Genomic DNA, 19,003 nt, shown 5'->3' with positions numbered 1-19,003 from the left:
ATATTCAGATTTTATTCCAATTCGAATGCTTTGGTTTTCTTTGGTTTACAATAGTTTCAATAAGCAACGCATAAAAGTAAAGTGTGAATCATAACTAAACCAACTCAAATGGTTTTCTGAAATCCTGAATCATTGAATTTTATCAAGTAGCGCAGTTCCGGCTAAATATTGAACTTTATTACAGAATCGCAGTTTTTGAGTAGTATCCTTAGTTCGGGGAACATATATGTATATGTATGTGTGTGGCATATATATATATGTGTATATATATTTGTATGTCGTGTACTTCATACAGCACTATGTAAGCTTCGCATTAAAAATATATGTATGTATGGTAGGTATGTATGTAGGTTACTTTTGATGAGGGAGTTCTAACTCCCAGGTAATTGATACTCGTATAACATGTTGCGGTGTTTGCAGATTACGTATGTTGGTCGGGTTTGGGTTAGGATTGCTATTAGGGTGCATCTAGGTTCGGTTTGACGTGTGGTCGTGTGGACTGTATGCAAATATTATTTCAGCGGCTATGGTATATGGTATATGGTATATATATATATACTTTCTGGAGCTAGGAGCGGACTCTAACCCAATACAGCTAAGCATATGTACAGTAAATACTTTTGATTCTGCTATCGGCTTTGGTATGTGGATTATAGATACTTTCATATATTTAGAGATATTCTGTTTATGCTGCTTGGGATTTTGCGTATGCGCCAACTTGATAATTATTTGTGTGTGTACTCGTACATATAAGATCTGTTGTGCTCGTCGATGATTCGCTAACTAATTCGATAATATGTATGTAGATGTGTGTTGTATATGTGTATGTTGTGCAATAACGCCTAAAATCAATACGTACAATGCAATATGCTAGCAACAAATACGATCTTGCCACCGAAAGACACTTTCTGAATTGACAAATGACCTAAGTGAGTGTCTGATGAAATCACTTAACTGGCTCTGAGTAAATGTATAACAGTTATAAAATCTAGTTCATGTTACGTCTGTGCATTGAGATTTGTTCGGTGGATGTTATATATATTTTATAAGGTATTTATATATATATATTTATCTATTATGACATCAGCTATTACTTCAGTAGAAAATAACCGTTAATCCGACCTTAAAGCATTCGTTTTTTCGAAAATTAAATTTTCATTAGAGCGCACACAAAACCAGGTTTTCATATTCGATATTCGATCAATTTTCGTTAAACCGTCGGAGAAATATATTTCTAGAGGATACAGCACGGGATAAGCCTTTAAGGCCACTCATTATATAATCCATTCGGTTCATAGCAAAAGCGATTAGTTTCTGACATTCAGAATCGGCAGACCTATGTGGTTTTAACAATCCGTAAGTAAGGTTAGGGGGTAAGTAATTTAACGTTAAAGGCTACATTTGGAAACGATCGATTCGATTATAAACAATATAAATTTGTTGTCAATTGTTGTAAGTACCAAGACTACGTAATAGGAAAAATGCCTAAAGTAATTGCCTTATGTATGCTTAAAATTTACTGTAATGCACCAAGAGATTTCACTTTCAGTTTTATCAGCGCTATAAATGTACCCATATCAGTATCCAAGTATCCAAGTATCCAATTACAATCATTCACTGTTTATAATAACACCAAGCAGACAATCATGTATGCGATACCTAGTCCAACATTCATATTCGAGTTATTTGCTATGCACTTTACGAATATTCTATATATCATTTGAGTGTGAGTCCATGTGAATTCTCGTCCATATTTTGATTTAGGTCTGCTGGATTGAGCTCAAAAATGCCGGATCCACCGATGCCACCTTCGCTGTGAGAAACGCGTGCATGCAGAACAGCAGACTTTGCAGTACTTGGCATTCCAGTTCCTGCAGCACATTCAATTCAATATATTATATATAATTCTAATGTTGTTAATTGTATTCTAACTTACCTTGGTTTCTATTGCACGACTGTCGTGGTCCTGAAAGTGCAGCTTCAGCTTCGACTTGCCATCATCACTGGAGCCCCGCAGCTGGGAGAACTTATATTGCCAAACTGTTGCGGACTCGGCTCCTTCGGTTAGTGAAAATCCAGCTTGCCAGTCCAGCGTGAGTCCGCCACTTTTTCCATGGTGCGATACAGCAAAGGTCTTGCGCTGGGGAAAATTGCATTCTTATAGAGCAATTATGTATAAGATATGGGTGAAACTTACGCCCAGCTTGATGACACTGGTCACAATGGCCGCGTTCCAGCTGTTTTCGATCCTCAACAGCTCCTGACGGGTTTCCACGCTCAAATAGCGCGGTTCATGACCCGAACTTTGCAGCAGGAAACAATGCTGGCGACTATCCACGGTCTCGGACTCCTTGACGATGCGGAACATGGTCTGGTAGACCTTGTAGACCACCAAAGCCTTGCTAATGCCAGCCACATTTAACTAATAATTCGATGGGTAAAATATAAAGACAAGTTTAATTTATTGTTAGACATTTCAACTCACTGGTGGCGTTTCAAAGAGCATCACTTCAGTGCCCTTGAGCAGAAGAAACCTGGGCTTGTAGCTCTGCCACGAAATGTTGTTGTTTATGACGCCTTCATTCACCCAGCCCATGTATTCAATGCGCTCGCCCACAGCAAAGTTTCTATTATATAGCTTCATCTGTTAGGTAAACAAATTATTAGTTTATAACTATATGTGCATTGAACTCCCTTACCTGTAAGTGCGTTAGGCCCACAACATTGTCTGTTATCAACTTCAGCCACTGACTAAGTATGGCCAGTTCGTCGCAGTGTATGACACCTGTGGAGATGCCATTCAAGCCGCGAACTTCGAAGGCATTCTGGCGCAGCTTGTCAGTGCCATAAATGTACCTCGTCACATACGCCATCATCAGCGGTACTGCAAAGTGAAACATATCTATTCATTAGGATATCCATACACACGCTTTTGTATACAGATCTGCTATCTTAAGATAAAGCCAAAGAACAACTTCTTAACCTATTTATAAAAAGGGCTCACCGGCAACCACGTCGGTCCATCGCTTCTCGGGCTCCGAGCAAATTGACATGGGGCGACTGCAACTGCGACTGATGGTGCCACTATTGACGGATGACTTGTAGCCCTCGTCAGCCTTCAGTTCGGCACATGTGACATCGTTGTCGGAGTCGGGCGTGTCCTTGGTCACTGGGATGTCGAGGGGGGTTATTCAATCCTTATTTACCGCGTTATTCCACTACTCACGTTGCTTTTGGAGGAAAGGCGTGGCTGCGCGATAATGTTTAACCGTGAGCACGACTATATCTCCGGCGTTTCTCAATATGTTGACGGCATCATCGTGAGGACATGCCGTGATGTACTCTCCATTGACCTTGATGATGGCATCGCCCACAAATAGCTGGCCCGTAATGTCCGCTGCTTGATCTTTGTAGATGCGCGATATCAAAATGGGTAGTTTGTGCTCGGCCCCGCCTTTTATGCTCAGTCCTAGGCCGCCTTGTTTTTGCCGCGTAATTTGCACCATGCGTTCCTGAAACATTCACTCTTTTATATATAAGCCGAATATTATAGGAGACAAGAGTGTATACCTTAGATTCCATGGGTGGTCCATTGGGATGACAGCTACTTGGGGTCACCACTTCCAGCTTCTGCAGCGAAAGCAACTCCATGGTCAGATTAAGTCGTAGGGGTTCTGGTCTACTCTTGCCATCGCTCACATGGACCATGCCAGTTCGCACCTAAAATAATTGTAATTCAATCTATTACAGTCTCATACTAATAAATATAAAGTAGCTCTGCGTTACCTTCAGGTTCTGATCGAGTTTTTCTTCTATTGGCGTGGCCATGGTGTCAGAGAGCTTCATAATTCCTGAAATCATTTAGAGAAGCGGGATCTTGAATGTGATTTATGTTCCTAAATAGGAATGGTGTTTAAAGTTGTAGGATTTGGAAATGAATTATGAACCAAAATAAAATTAAATCCAACAACTCTAAAGATTAGTATAAGTAAGATTATATGCTTAAAGTTGTAGGATTTGGTAATGAATTATGAACCAAAATAAAATTAAATCCAGCGACTCTAAAGATTAGTGTGCTGTAATAAAAACGAAATCTACCTTCAACATTTATTAACTAACTTAGAGCCTTGTCAATATTTCTGGAAGCGTTAAATTAGACGCGTTGATTGATTTCCAGGAATGTATAATTCAGAGCAAAAGGCCTGAAAAGGTTGAAGTGCTGCCTGATTTGTGGCAATAATGGGATGTCAATAATGGGATGTCTACCCTTGTTACCCGATCCGCTGGCCGCCAATCAAGTTGGCCCAGTAAACAGGCGATTCCTGAGAACTTTCCGAGGAACTTTTAACATAATCGTGGCCATGGCAATGGACTGTGAAACAAATGCAATCAAATCGGGGAGCCGGCTCCGTGGCCTTTATCGATTGCCATTTTATTTTGCCACGGAGCAGACAGCAGCAGTAAGGCGAAACCAACGCAATTGCAATCATCGCATATCGAATTACGTTTGCACACTGGCCCCACTGGATGGATGAGCCGATAGTTCAAGGTGAACTGTGCAATTGCCTTAATTAAATTACACATGCAATTAGCAACAATTAAGCGTAATCAGTCAGCGGCGAAGTGTAATAGAAGGCATCTAAATGGAAGCGAGCCATGGGCATACCTTGGCCAAGTGCGTTTTCCACGAACTGATGCGATGCCGCGGCATATGTTTTCCATTAAAGTGGAAAATAAATATGCTACCGGAAAACTAGATATGAGTGAAAACACATTGAAGTGTGCCCCATCTGCAGACGTTGTTTGTGGTTTTCCTGGTGCTGAGTGCCGAGTGCCGAAGTGTGGCCCCAACTGCTCCGCAGGAATGGGAGGGCGGCATATGTATTTTGGATAACCACTTGTGCTCCATAAATAGGTGTTTTGCCTGGGGGGGGGTTGAGAGTTCTTGGAGGGGCTTCGATTTGAGCGCCAAATATGTGCATATGGTGCCAGCTGAATTGCCATCTGAGATGGAGAAATTCCGAAATCGAGGGGAAACACTTTCACTTTACTCGGTTTCTGCCAACTGATTCATGGTCAAAGTAAATGCAAGTCAGAATCTCTAATGTGTTTGCTATGATTGTTAGTGCCAGCAAAATAAAAAAAATATTTATATTTTGCAGAAAATTAGGGTTGTGCACGGAATATAGCATGAGTAATTGATGAATAATTACATATACAAATATAAATGATCTGAAGTTATTTTACTTATAACAACATAAAGTTAATAAACGACAAGTATTCCCTTCCTTCTAATAAAAGACATAGAATATCTATCCTCGCCATCAATATTTCTAGAAGAAATGGACATAAAAAGTGCCTGCAATAGTTTCTCTAAGTGCAAAAAGTGTCGAGCATTCGGCCCATCAATCCCCGAATCCTTGGCATTCCGCGTGTCGTAGCAATTAGCTGCTGGTCAGGCCACCGACCTGGCGGAACACGCATACGCTCCGTTGTCCCGGGTTACCTTTGATTATGGCTTTATTATTACGTGTGCACGCTGCGCTGCCCTTTTGGGTGCGTGCTTCAGAGCCGTAAACCGTGAAGCTAGGCCCAGAGTACTCTGGTTTTTTCGGTGAGGGGGTTGGTGGGTTGGTGGGCATGGGCAAGTGCAGGTCCTTGGCTTCAAACCAAACAAGCCAACATGTTCGGTGTGGGGCCTTGGACAATCAGCTGTGCCAGCCTGTGCCTCGAAAAAGAGCAGCAGCAGCAGCAGTGGCAGCAGGCGAATCGTTTCGGGCTGTTTTGCCTGAAGTAACAGCGATTGAACTTTTTTTGCAGCTCTGGCAGTGGAGTAAAACAAACACACACACACACACACACGCACGCTGCACACCCTCTCGCATAACCGATACTTTTGTGCCTGAGGGGCCGAAAGCGTTGATTATTAATTTATGTGTGTTTGCTAAACAACTTCACCGCAACCAGTATATCGGATCGACTTGGGGGATTACCTTCTTGTATTGACAGATGTACTTATGCTCGCCCGCACATATATGTATGTGTGTACAAATATGTGCAGTTTATGTGTAGTAGCGACCCGTTTTTCGCGTTTTCAATTGGGTCACATTTTCAGGTTTTCACATATTCGATTTTCTGAACAGAGGGGCTTGAACTCGCGATTTGGCCATATCGTCACTCACAAAAGTATGCTAACTTTCCGTTCTGTTTGTCACACTTTTGCCCACTTTAGGCCAAATGTACATGTACATGTACATGTGCATGTACATGTATATATATAAACTGGCTGGCTGTACTCCCAGCGCGGAGCTGCTCCTTCGGCGGTCCAGAGCACAACGTTCCCAGAGCCTGAGCGCGAGCGAACTGAGAGTTCCGTTATAAACACTTCGCCAGCGGACAAACAAACAGCGAAGCGGTACGCAGTTCCTCTCGCCGCGCTCTCTCAGCAGCGCAGCTTTGTGCAGCCTGGCGGGACATATGTTTTGGGGCGCAGAGTTGCCCGCATACGTGGAGCTTCAGCTGGTGCCCCATTCTTTCCAAGTTCCACCCCCAAAAGCTTTGGGGAACTTTCTCGTTGGATTGCTATGTGTTACTGCTACTCAGGGATATATGTTCTAGATGGCGCTCATTGGGGGTTGATATCTTGTAGTTCCCACAACAGACGTATACTTGATGTGTGGCGTATGCGCTATGTAGAATTATTGTAAAATTATCCAGAATACATTGCAGTATTTAATTTAAATATTATTATATCACAAGAAGTATTAAATCAGGCGCAAATGATTTAATTTTAAAGTTACAAATGGCTTAAAACAGAAAACCTGCAACCTCCTAAGCAATATGTGTCTAAAAAATCGTAATCCAATTTCCTTTGTTGAATCTTCTGAAATCATAATAATGTGTTAAATTAAGAAAATAACTCAATGTTTACAATCCAATTTAATATATAATATATTATGTCTAGAAACAAGTTGAGCATAACATTTATGTCAAGAATCCAAAATATATTATAAACCGGAAGTCTATTAAAGTTATAGTTTGGCGTCAAACAAATAAACTAGCTGAAAATGATCTCATAAATCTAGCAAATGGCTGCCGAAATTGAATAATTCCCAAGAGCCTCACATTCAGCACCGAAGTCTGTTGCTTCACCTGCGAATAATATGGCGTAAGGTCGACGTATTAAGTCGCATTTCAGTGAAAGTAGGACGGAGTGCTCGTTAAATGTTAATTAGAACGCTGAATCAGCGGCGTTAGCTCATTAAAAGTTTTGCGCGCCCATTTTTGTTGTGATTGTTAACCAAAATACATGGGGTCAGGGTAACGTTTGAGTATTTGTTTTTGCACCCCCACCCTTCGACTGGCTCAATGATAAGCCCACGAATAAGTGGTGTTCAAACACAATGGTCGGGAGGTGAAGTTAATTAATGTATTAGCCAAGTTAAGGTATTTGGAATAAGCAGCCCTGGATAGTTCTTAACGAAATGCCCCTAATTTTAATGAATTAAAGTCGATTAAAATATATATATGCATTTATTATATATTTCTTCTTTTCACAGTCCGAAGCATAAAAGTTTTAGGTAAGGCGATATTTTAATCGTTATCTGCTTAAATGGTTTTTCAAAAATGGCGAGTTCTTCCGCATCCCATCCGCGTATTTCCGACACCAGACAGTGAAGTTGATTGTAGAACTGGTATCCAAGGAGGAGGGTGAGGCAGGTGCATCGGATCATTCGCAGTTGCCCAGGTGGAGTCTAAGCCACGACCCCCAAACCACCAGACCCCCAAACCAGCGATTGTCACTGCCACTCAGCACAATCAGTTGGGACTTAAGACATTGGAGGCGATGGCAACTGCAATAAGAAAGGCAGCCGGGACAACAAGGAAAACTGAAGCCACAACAACGTCGTCGGCATTATTGACAAAAGTTTTCTGTTTGTTTTCGGCGCTTTTCCACAGTCTCCATCCTGCTCGCTCTGCGGTTGCGGGAAAAGGGCAGCAAGCACATTTTTGTTAGCTGATTGAAATTAGTTGATGCATAAAAAAGTTTGTTTGCTAACAATTTCGTTCGAAAATATTTCGGTTCTAAAGTAAAATTATGACTGCTTTGCATATTTTTCGGTTACCAATGTAAAACTTTGGACCCCGGCCCCCCAAACTTATTGGCATTGGCGAATGTTGGGAATTTATGGCCTGTGCAAATGTTGGTCTACCATTCACAATTTTGCCAAGAGTTTGCCCTTTTCGTTCTGCGAATATCCGCCTGGATTCCTGTAATTGCATTAGCCGTTTGCTTGTTGATTTTGGTCGTAGCGATTACGTTCCTAGGCGTCTTACGGAATTTCCCTTATTTTCAATTTTTTTTCTTTTTTAAACTCAAGCGAAATCAACAAGCAACAACGTATAATTGAATAATTATGTTATTGTGTGGCTGAATGAACTGGCGAGATTTCCGTCTGACAGCTGCCACGACTGGCCAGATTCAGCTTGGTATCTGCAAGATACTCGTACACGATACAGATACATATATACAGATACAAGATGTGCGCGTCTGCCAGCGCCTTAAGGCTACACATACACACAACCTAGTGAAGCGGCAGCAACACAAAAATTTAATTAAGCCTGATTCTGGTCTTAGCACCTCCGGAACATTAGCAAATCAATTGAGTTAGGCGAGGGCAAGTCTCATAGAATGTGCACGTGGAAAAAAATTGCACAAAAGAATTATCAATAGATTTTGAGAATATTTCATTTACTATAGAGTGCAATCTCAGTTGTATTACTTTTGGGATAGATGTTTTGATAATTTCTCAATGTATGAATACTTATAGTCATGAGGATGGTACTTCGTTTTGCCAGGTGTACGCATAAATGATATGTATGTACATATGTATGTGCCGATTGATTGGATGGTTGTCACCTGCATGATAACCAATTTTAATGCAGTTTCACACTCCGCGCGGCGATGAGATAAGATGAGCTGCGTTGCGCTAAGCTGAGCAAGCAAACAAATCGCACAGCCTGCTGGCGCTAAGGATAAGGAGGCCGAGGATCTGCGGGGGGCGTGGCAGGGGCACTGCCACTGGATGCAGACCACGCATGCAACACGCCAGCGACAACTTCCGTTCTTTCTCCGGTTTCTGCAAAAATGCATTTTTTTTTGTTGTTGCTGTTGATGTTGTTGTTGTTATTTCTGCTGCTGCCAACCGAGATTCACGGCACGGAAAATGCTTTCAATTTAGCAACGAGCACGATTCGGTCGAATGCATGGCAATCAAAATGCGGTTAGTTGCGTGTGGCAGCAGCAACATCGCGGGTTTGGGGGGGGGGGAAAGATGGGGAAAAGCCGGGGCGAAAATACGACAGTGGGCGGCTTGAGCCGCAACAACCGCGGTAACAATGCTGACAACACAATGACAACAACAGCAATGCGAAAAAAATGACAATTGTCAACAATTTTAATTTTCATATGCACGCAATCGCAACAAGGACCTCTGCAACAGCAGCAACAACAACAAGCATTAAAATACAACGCCCCACACCGGAAATGAACTCACACACACACACCTACACACACGCACAAATAGAGTTGTGCTTCAATGTTTGTGCAGCATGTTTGCATTGGTATTGCTAATAAAGAGTGGACAGCCAATGCCACGCCCACCGCACAGTGGCGGTCGGAATATTGTTAAGACTCGCTTATGAAAGAATTTAGATTTTGTTTGCATATATGCAGCATTTGCACACCGCTGCGGTTTGCTAATAAAACATGATTATTGACAATACATTTTATTTTAGAGTATTTTTTAAATTTAGTTCACTAGGAATAAACAGGCTTTAATAATTTCGGCAATATAAAATGGCTTTCATATTGAAAAGAAATATTTTTAAAACTTAATATAACTAGAAGAATATATTATAAAGCCAACTATTTAACTGCAATTATATTTCCATCACTTATAGTGCAAGTACTGCATCCAATGTCATTTTAATCCAGAGAAGTGTTAAATCAATTACCAGTTGAGTTGAATGCATTTATCTTGGAAAGATTTAATTGAATATGCCCACTTACGTTGGCACCCAGCCTGATTTACGATCCATAGAAATAGTTTCTGTAATAAGCACTGCAAAAGGTTATTATTACAGCAGGCATCCATCGCCAATTGATTTACGCACTTTGCCATTAAACAGCATTTTGGGCTTCCCGCCACTCCAGAGCAAAGCTTATAAATTAATTAAAAAATCAGTATAAATACATAAATCAATTACCCGCCTCAATGAGACGCGCAGCACTCTTTGGCGCTGGGAAAATTACTTGGCAGCTGCAATGACAAGAGGTCCTGAAAGGCGGAATGGCGAAGGGCACAAGGACGAAGAAGGATGAGATGGGACCACAGCGATAAAAACGGCAACATGGCGTTCAAAGTGCACAAAATGGCGGTAATTCGCGCTTTGGTGCTGTGCTTCAATGACTCAGTTTACAGTGATAAATATTTTAATATTAAAAATAGCTAGTAATGTAGATAATTACTTTACTTTAGACCGGAATCACTTTCTTTATACGCAATTTATAAGCATTTTTATTTCTAATGACAAAGCCTAGTCACTCTTCTTAAATAATCATATATTTCTTTACAACTTAAACGTAATTTTTCCTCAGTGTAGCTGCCTACACAGCGCCAAGCAGTGCAAGCATAACCACAACAAGAGCGCGAAAAAGGAGCGAGCAAAAAAATGGAAAAAGGCAAACAAGAACGCTGCTAATAAGAGCGCGAAGGCGGTGGATAGTCAGAAGGGCGTGGCCGGAGGTGAGGGGGCGGCCAAGTTGGGCGGATGCTGGCAGTGCACTTGCCGAAGAAAATTTATTGTTCAGCTTAATTTCCTCCTTGCACTTGCACTTCCAACTGACTAAACTTTGTTCTCTTCTTGGTAGGAAAAGCGTGAATTGTTCATAAAATGCGATGCAAGGACGACTTGAAGCCCGTGGCCCCCAAGCCTCCTATTTTCGCCCCCCCCCCCTTTTCACCACCCCCTCGACCACCGCGGCGGTATGTCATTAATGATTTCCTTTCATGCGGCCAATGCAATTACGTTCTATTCCCCATCGCACCGATGAATTGATGGCAAGTCGGAGAGTTTGCCAAAGTTAGCATAAAGTTCCTCTTATTGTCCGGGATTCCCTCATTATCTAACTTCCTCATAAGTTTGCCCGGGAATTATGATGCCGCAATCCGAGGGACATATGGACGTTTGTCTAACTATGACAATTTGATTAAATATTGCTAATCAAATAATGTAAGCAAAAGGAAGCGCCAGTCCACTCGCTCTAAGTGCATAAAAACTCTGACAAATAGATGTTCACTTTGCCGCATTTTATAGCAGGCAAGTTCATCCACTGACCGCACGAAAAGTGGACGAGTGTGTCGAGATGGAAAATAAACTTTTCCGTTGGACCATCAAAATTATGAAGTACCATATGCCCCGAGATGTACGAGCATCGTTCTGGGAATTGCAACTACTACTAGGCGGTGGCGTCGGTGGCACCAGCTGGCCGAGTGGGCGTGGCAGGCTGTGAGCGATGCTTTTGGCCAACCTGAGTGTCCGTCGATTTGCCACATTCGTGATAACTGAAAGTGTGAGATAGCACAGGCACTTGGCCAGAGTGTTTTGAGTGTCTAGAAAAAAAACACCTTAATAACTACCTGTTTTTTCAGTTAAAGGTAATCTTGCGTTTGGTTGTTATGGATAGTTAAACTATTACAATTATAGGTGTTACAGAACAAATTACAACAAATGCTATACCCTATAATTTCTTTTAAAGTGAAAGTTAAGCACATTGTCACGCTTTCAGCTTGACTTGAAAAGCGCAGATGGGTATAGCCTACAGTAGCACTTGACTAATTTGCAGTTTACTGATATCTGACACCATCTTCTTAACTAACCGACTAAAGGCTTAATGGAATTCCACAAATCAGCTTGGGGCGAAGGCAAATCCGACGCCTGAAAGGCGAACATGGAGTCCTCTGGATTTCGGCCTCCTCGCATTCGAGTGGCTCCTACCAACTTTTCAATTACTGCTGGCCGGGCGAAAGTAATGGCTGAAACTGAAACAGGGGCGAGCAACAACAACAACAACAACTGCCAGCTGGCAAATGGCACATTTTGTGCTTAATTTCATTTCCGTTTAGGTGCCGCTCCAAATGCCATTCGTTTTGCACGGCGCGTGAAGTGCTGGTGGAGTGAGGAGAGCGGAGAGATGAGAGGGATGAGGAGAGACAGAGACAGGAAACGCGGTCCATACTGCGCAACAATGAAGCGCTTGGGTAACGCTAAATTTCGTTTTAAAAGCATTTTCATTTACATTTTGTCCATTTGATTTTGCCATTGAAATTTCGAAGCGAAAAACTTTTCCGCCGGCAAATTTTATTGTTTCGCCATTATTACAGGTGCGAGTGTGTCTGTGTGCGAGAGCCCCAAAACAATTTTATGACCCCAACGGTAAGGCAATCCGCGCAGGATTCTCTGTCTCGGCTCCTGATGGGTTTCCTAATCCGTTTGTGCTTTTAGTGGCGGCCAAATTTTAACGACGCATCTTCGGAATTTGTTTAAGAAATCTATAAGAGCGCAGCACATTTTCTTATTGCTTTCGGGCTCCCCTTTACAGCCATTCGAGTGCACCGTAAAAAATGTGTGATCTTTGCTGCTTAAAATTATACACAGGTGCTTAAAGGTGGGATGGGAATTTCTTTTTATAGGCGCCTTAAGTAGTATAGCAAGAAAAATTCCAATAAAAATATATAGCATACTTTTTGGGACTTGTATTTGGACATACAAATAAAATATAATTTTGTATTTAAAGTAGTTTTTTAGCTGGATAATAAGGATAAGTAATAATAAGGATCAGTTATATAGTATATATGTGAATAGGTCGTAGTATGAACATATGTATTATTTTTTTCAGTGCCAGTGATTTTTCACTTTGTCTGCAGCCATTGTTTGTGTTTCGTTTTGCCAGTTTGTCGGTGTTGCTTTTCTTTTTTGGTTTTTATGCGCGACGCTGGTTGAACGGTTCGCTGCTTTGATTTGCCTTGCTTAACCGACTAATACTCCCCTGACCGCCGGGAACAGGAGCCCCTGACCTTTATCTCGGCCACTGCAGGACACTCCAAGCAGAGTCGTTGTTCGGAAGAGAAGGCAAACTGAAACTGAAGCAGAAACAGGAGCAGCACTCGTGCGCACTTCGTGCTACAAAGCAACAAATCGAGTTTGCGAATAAATGAAATTACTTTTCGGTCTAATGACCATCATCTGCTGATTTTATTAGATTTGTTTCCTTTGGCCCTGTGTTTGTTTACGGCTTCTGTACTGTTCTGCCGTTTCTTCAGCATTTTCCCGCCACTGTTGCAGCATCGAACTGTTTGGCAAACTTTAAATGACTTTTGTGCTCAATCGCAGTGAGCAAAATGTTTGATAAGAGACGTGTTACCTTTCGCATGGCAGCTATCCCCAAAATGAATATAGGCTTAAGTCATAAGAAGACTGGCCCCATCGTCTTGGGGTGGCGCAGTCTTATCTTTGCTTTTCGTTGCACAGAAGTAAAATGTGAACTGAGAATCCATTTCATGTACTTTGGTACTTTATAGATTGAAATTATTCTTACATTTGACAAACAAATGAAAAATTGAATAGAAACGAATATGCGAATTTCATATATTTCTTTAATGTAAGTATAATTACAATTTGTATCCTACAATTACACTGTGGAAATAAAAAGTATACAAATTACATACATAATTTTATTTTATTAATTTAATTTTTGATTTTTAATAATAATACATTTTGTTCCAAGTGTTCAATTTGTATGCGGCATATTTGCATGAGGTTCGGCAACACACTTTCCCTACCCTGTCACCTGTTGTTGTTGATGATTTTCCTGCTGTGCTGGGCCTCGGTTTTCCCCACTTTTATTTTGCCTTGGCTTCCCCCAAAACTGACATTTCATTTTTATGAAACATCTTATTTTTCTAATTTGCAACAGCAGGTGTCGCCATTTTCTGCAATTTTGTGTTTATATGAGAAAAGTGCTGCTGCTTTTCCAGTTTTCCCAGCTTTTCCGCCACACCCACCGACCTGATGTTCAGCGGGCGTAAATTCAGTTTACTGTAAAATTTAATAGAAAGCGAATTTTTCCCCACAACAGCTGCGTGTGTGTGTGTGTGTGTGTGTGAGTTGGGGGCCAACGGTGCGTATGTGTGTGCGTGCAAATTGGGGTCCTTTGTTTATAGTGTTTCACATGTTTGCATATAAAGTGAGAATTCCTGCAAAGCATGCTGTAAAAATACGTTTAATAAGCTACAAGACGGCTCGTATTATCCCACTCGCATTATGTTTTGGAGTTCCGGGTGTTTTAAGGGGTATGGACTGTGTGGTACAGCGCCTTTTCACCGACCTGACGTCTTTATTAATTCATAAAACGACAAACGCCAGGTGCCGTTGACGATATGTCTCAGTCTGAGCTTGGGATTTCATTTTTATGTTCTTAAAAGTCAAGCGGTGAAATTTGAAAATGTTTGGCCCAAATTACCAATAAAAACAATAGCAGAGCCGGAAAACGCACACACACACAAACAAACGAACAGCAACACACACAAAGCCAAATGCATATACATATGTATGTATGTGAATGCAGGGAGAAAGTCCCTCCACCTAGGATAATTCGTTATCTCTGGGGCGTATCAAAATCACGCTTGATTAACTTTTTCGAGCCATTTAACAAATAAGCAATAAAATCCGTGCATTTCCTTAGTCCGTGTCCAAGTCCTGGCCCCGCCCATTTAACCCCCGGCCGCCTTTTCTCTGTTGTCTTGAGCAAATTGCCATTTTGTGTTCAAATGAGACGTTTATGTTTTTTAATTTTTTTTTTCTGCTCCCAATAATGGCCAATGTCAATGGGTTCAGCTGAGGGCAATCTGGCCATCTAGGACTTGGAGCTGGATGGCTGTGAATGGCTTCTGTTTTCATGGGGGAATTGCGAAATCAGATGTCCTTTTATAAGCTTTATAAGTTAATTGTAGGCAAATTAAATGCATTTTGAAAGTAGTTAAAGGTGAAACGACCACTTCATTTTATTAATTTATTTTCCATAACATGTAAATTGGGCAAAAATAAATTTGTTACATATCAAATGGAATTTGCAAATATTTTGCTAAACTCATTACATTTGTAAGCTTTGTTTTCGGAACAATTTGAAATTAGGTGAAATAAATAAAAATTAAATAATGGCTAAAATATACTTACATCCCAATAATAAAATGAACATTGATGAAATTATTGCAACAATTTAATTATAATTTATCTGTTTAATGTTTGGAGTATCCACAGATTTTATAAAATATTTGCCCACCTGAATACCGAATTCAATCGCGTTTCGGTATTACATTTGCTGCACACAATCAGCACTTCAAACACAAATACAAACCGAGGCATAAATAAACAAGCAGAGGAAATTGCAAATCCCCAAATTAGCATTAGCTAATCAAGGTAACAAATGGCAAGAAGAAGGGCCAAGAAGGGGCAGGTGGGTGGGGGCAGAAGCAAATCCTTGGGCAAATAGGACATTGTGCGCAGCTGTATGCGTTAAGTGCAGTGCTAAGGATCTGAACCGAGGCCCCAGGGACACTGTGTGTGTGTGTGCAAGTGTGGGTGTGTGTGTGTAATATATAATCCAGAAGTATGCCATTTCGCATTCGAGAGGGCAAAATTAAATTTGACTGGCCAAACGCCCGCAAACAATCCGAGTCAAAGGCACAAACACACACACGTAAAACGGCATCGTTTTGCCAACATTTGCCAACTGCAGTTACATGGCTTGCAGTCAAATGCTCATGTTCACCTGGTCTCCTTGGCAGGACGAAAAGGACGCAGTTGAGCATCTAATCCTGGCAGGGACCAATTAAATATTGAGAGAGACATTTGCCATTTCGTGCTCCGTTTGCAATTAGCCCATAACATTCTGCCGGATAAATGCTGGCACGTAAGTGCGTTGTGCATTCGTATGAATAAGTATATGTGGACAATCAAGTCAACCTCATAATGCCATTTGCCGAATTCCATTGATTGGCACCCCCGCACCTCAGACTTCAAAGCCAATTTTCCCGTCACTCCAGCCAAAAGGTAAATATTTTATAGTCAACATAATCACATCGCACATCGCACATCAAAGCCAGGAAAATCCGCAATGCTGCCATCAATCGAGTTGGAAAATCAGACCATATTTATACGATTGGAAATCAAATTTCGATTCGACAGGTAGCTTCCAAAGGTGGCTCGCAACCGAGGTGAAATTACTCAAGTTTCAATATTTGCCTGATTGAATACTTTTAGTCGGGAAATTGAGTTTGGGCAGTTAGCAATTGGCATTTTGCATATTTGGTAATATGCAATATGGTTAATTTGAAATACCCAAGCGATATAGGTTATTTTCACAAAAACATCGATATAATTAGCTTCCAGCTTTCAATTCTCATAGTTTATACAATTTATTGCCAACGATATTAAAGTGCACATTTACGAGGAAGGCTCATCCAGGCCAGGATGTGTTTCTGTGCAAACACTGTACCAAAGAATCAAATATCGAATACATGGGCCAACAGGCAGGCCCACAAATAAGGTGTCCACCCACATGGCAAGGATTCTTCTAGCCGGAGCAGGCCATCTGGTACATGAACTGGATAACAGTGCGCGTGGGGCGTCCGGTCATCGAGTCCTTGAGGAGGTAGGGCCTGGGGTTGATCCTGGTGAGCATGCCGGTGCCACGGATGTCCAGATGGGCCCACTCCGCGCAGGGCACCAGGCTGTGCAGGATGGCAGCCGCCAAGCAGGAACTGGCAGGACCGCGGCCCGTGTTGCACAGATCGTAGGTGATGTTCTTGTTCACGATCTGCTTGTAGTACTTGAACAGCGGGAAGCGCCAGACGCGATCGCCAGTCAGGCCACCGGACTTGCGGAAGTTCTGCCACACCGACTTGGAGGTGGTCCACAAGCCGCTGGCGCCGCCGCCAACGGCGTAGTTAACACCCATGGCCACGGTGCCGATGTCGATGACCAGCTTGGGCTTGTACGTGGCCTGGGCGTAGAGCAGCGGATCGGCCAGCTGCACCACCGGTGCCTTGTCCACGTTCTTGATGCCCATGGTGGTGCCATTGAGCAGGGTCACTACATCGCCGCACTTCACGGCCATTCCAGAGGGCATGTGCTCGCAGAGCGGCATCACGGCCGTGATGTTCATCGGGAGCGATAGGGCGGCGGCGGCACGGAGTACACCCACACAAACAGCAGCACCGGCCATGGCGCCGCGATACTGGTCCATACCCTTCTTGGGCTTCAGGCACAGGCCACCACTGTGGAAGGTCAGACCCTGGCCGAGCAGCAGGACGGGACGATCCTCGGGCGAGGTGCCGCAGTAGCTGCACTCCAGCAGTAGAGGGGGCTCGCACGAGCCCTTGGCGATCATCAGGAAGGAGTTGAGGTTCATGTCCTCGATCCAGTCCATGGAACGCACCTCCACGGAAACGCCGCAGGGGCACAGGGCATCCACGGCGGCCTGGGCGAAGATCGAGGGCGTCATCATGTTGGCGGGCGTGTCGGACAAGCGCCTGGCCAGATTCTGCGATTCAGCCTTGAACAGACCACGCACCCAGGCATCCCGGTCGCCCTTGCCGTACATATCGAGCTTGGGGGTCTGAATGCGGTTCTTCTTCCTCTTGTTGGCATTGTAGCGCCACACGGCCAGCGCGGCTCCCTCGGCCGCCTGCTCCGGATAGTCCATGGCGTCCACGTGGACCTCGTACATGCCCTGGAGCTGCAGCGCCCGGGCTCCAGTGCCCGCCGCCACTCGCACATTCTCCATGCCCTCGTCCAGTTCCTCGTTCTCGTTGTAGGCCGCTCCCTGTTTGCCAACTCCGACGACGGCAACCGCCTGGTATTCGCCCTCGAAGCCACTGAAGAGCAGCCCCTTGCCGGGAGTGCCGTCCATGCCACGTTCACGGATCAGGGTCAGCAGCTTGCCACCCAGCGCATCGTCCAAGCCCACTGCGTTTGAGGTGGTCTTCGCTGGCTTGTCGCCATCCTTGGAGTAGACACCCACCACAACGCCCTTGGGACTCTTGCAGGCAGTCGCATAGCGGCGATATGCCGGTACCACAGATTTGCCAGAACCATTTTGGCCCACAAATCGCAGGCCAGCGCGCACCAAAGACATATCCTTGTACGAAGGCATTCTTTTAATATTCAATCAAATTGAGAATTATAATGGAACACGACAGCAAATTTTGTCCAACTCCTAATGCTTCTATATAATATTATTATGTTTTGGTCACCGAGCCACGTAACTCTAGAATTTTGGTCACGCGTATTTTTCTTCGATTTTTTATTAACACTGAGAATTTTGTTTCGTATTTCTATTGCCAGCTCATCTGTGACCCGTACGACATGCTAAAGTAAACTGAACCTTTCCTGGAACCGAGCTAGTGACTCGGATTGACAGCTCCTTTGCCGCATATCATGGATTACCTAGATCGGATTTTTTGTTGTACTCGTATAAATGGGAGATTTGCGAACTAGCTGGCTTTGGAATTTTGCAGAGTCAGGTGAATTTGTAATTTAAATGAACTATTACCACTAGATTCTTAAAATTTGGAAAAAAATAAACAGTTCTGAAACAAACCCAAGTCTTCTAATTTCTAAAGTATTAATCGTATTTATTTCTGGCGCATGAGGAGCACAGTTCATTCTAAAGTGTGACTAGTTTTGCTTAAGTTGGGGCAGTATAATTTAATCTCAGCTCAACCAAAGCCCACTAATATGCATTAATTTCATTTAAACAACAGACCCAAGCTGCGAGTTTGAGCCCCGCAAGGAATGCTGTCAACGATGAAGCGAGACCCAGGGAGCCCAACTCCCAGAGTTCTGGCCAGGATTATAGCACCCCCGACACTATTTAAAT

At 42.9% G+C, this 19,003-nt stretch overlaps 2 protein-coding genes across 3 annotated transcripts; both read right to left on the bottom strand.

Moving 5' to 3' along the window:
* Positions 1 to 34: 34 nt before the first annotated feature.
* On the bottom strand, positions 35 to 6,341 carry LOC122615093 (gamma-1-syntrophin). Of its 2 annotated transcripts, XM_043789975.1 has the most exons (10): positions 5,994 to 6,341; positions 3,787 to 3,851; positions 3,571 to 3,720; positions 3,227 to 3,512; positions 3,005 to 3,169; positions 2,700 to 2,884; positions 2,486 to 2,644; positions 2,198 to 2,422; positions 1,937 to 2,140; positions 35 to 1,871 (listed from the first exon to the last, which is right to left on the bottom strand). In XM_043789975.1, the coding sequence occupies exons 2-10, from the start codon at positions 3,844 to 3,846 to the stop codon at positions 1,761 to 1,763; spliced, it is 1,545 nt and encodes a 514-aa protein (XP_043645910.1). In that variant the 5' UTR covers positions 3,847 to 3,851; positions 5,994 to 6,341; the 3' UTR covers positions 35 to 1,760. The 2 variants fall into 2 exon arrangements, with proteins under 2 accessions (XP_043645910.1, XP_043645909.1); XM_043789974.1 differs by lacking the exon at positions 5,994 to 6,341 and having other exon boundaries at positions 3,787 to 3,861.
* Positions 6,342 to 16,498: 10,157 nt separating this feature from the next.
* On the bottom strand, positions 16,499 to 18,509 carry LOC122613066 (cytosol aminopeptidase). The gene has a single exon (XM_043787043.1). The coding sequence runs from the start codon at positions 18,275 to 18,277 to the stop codon at positions 16,697 to 16,699; it is 1,581 nt and encodes a 526-aa protein (XP_043642978.1). The 5' UTR covers positions 18,278 to 18,509; the 3' UTR covers positions 16,499 to 16,696.
* Between the last annotated feature and the right edge of the window lie 494 nt (positions 18,510 to 19,003).

Source organism: Drosophila teissieri, chromosome 2R (genome assembly GCF_016746235.2).
Source record: "Drosophila teissieri strain GT53w chromosome 2R, Prin_Dtei_1.1, whole genome shotgun sequence".
NCBI lineage: Eukaryota > Metazoa > Arthropoda > Insecta > Diptera > Drosophilidae > Drosophila > Drosophila teissieri.
Note: the sequence above shows the minus strand (reverse complement) of the source record. Positions and strands in the feature narration are given on the sequence as shown.

What these genes read in the sequence shown, in the direction of transcription:
- LOC122615093 (XM_043789974.1), bottom strand. Translation starts at nt 3,861, where the DNA reads ATGATTTCAGGAATTATGAAGCTCTCTGACACCATGGCCACGCCAATA. An exon ending in GCCTTTCCTCCAAAAGCAAC is followed by an intron (nt 3,170 to 3,226) that starts GTGAGTAGTGGA and finishes TCGACATCCCAG; the next exon opens with TGACCAAGGACACGCCCGAC. An exon ending in ATGGACCGACGTGGTTGCCG is followed by an intron (nt 2,885 to 3,004) that starts GTGAGCCCTTTT and finishes TTCACTTTGCAG; the next exon opens with TACCGCTGATGATGGCGTAT.
- LOC122613066 (XM_043787043.1), bottom strand. Translation starts at nt 18,277, where the DNA reads ATGCCTTCGTACAAGGATATGTCTTTGGTGCGCGCTGGCCTGCGATTT.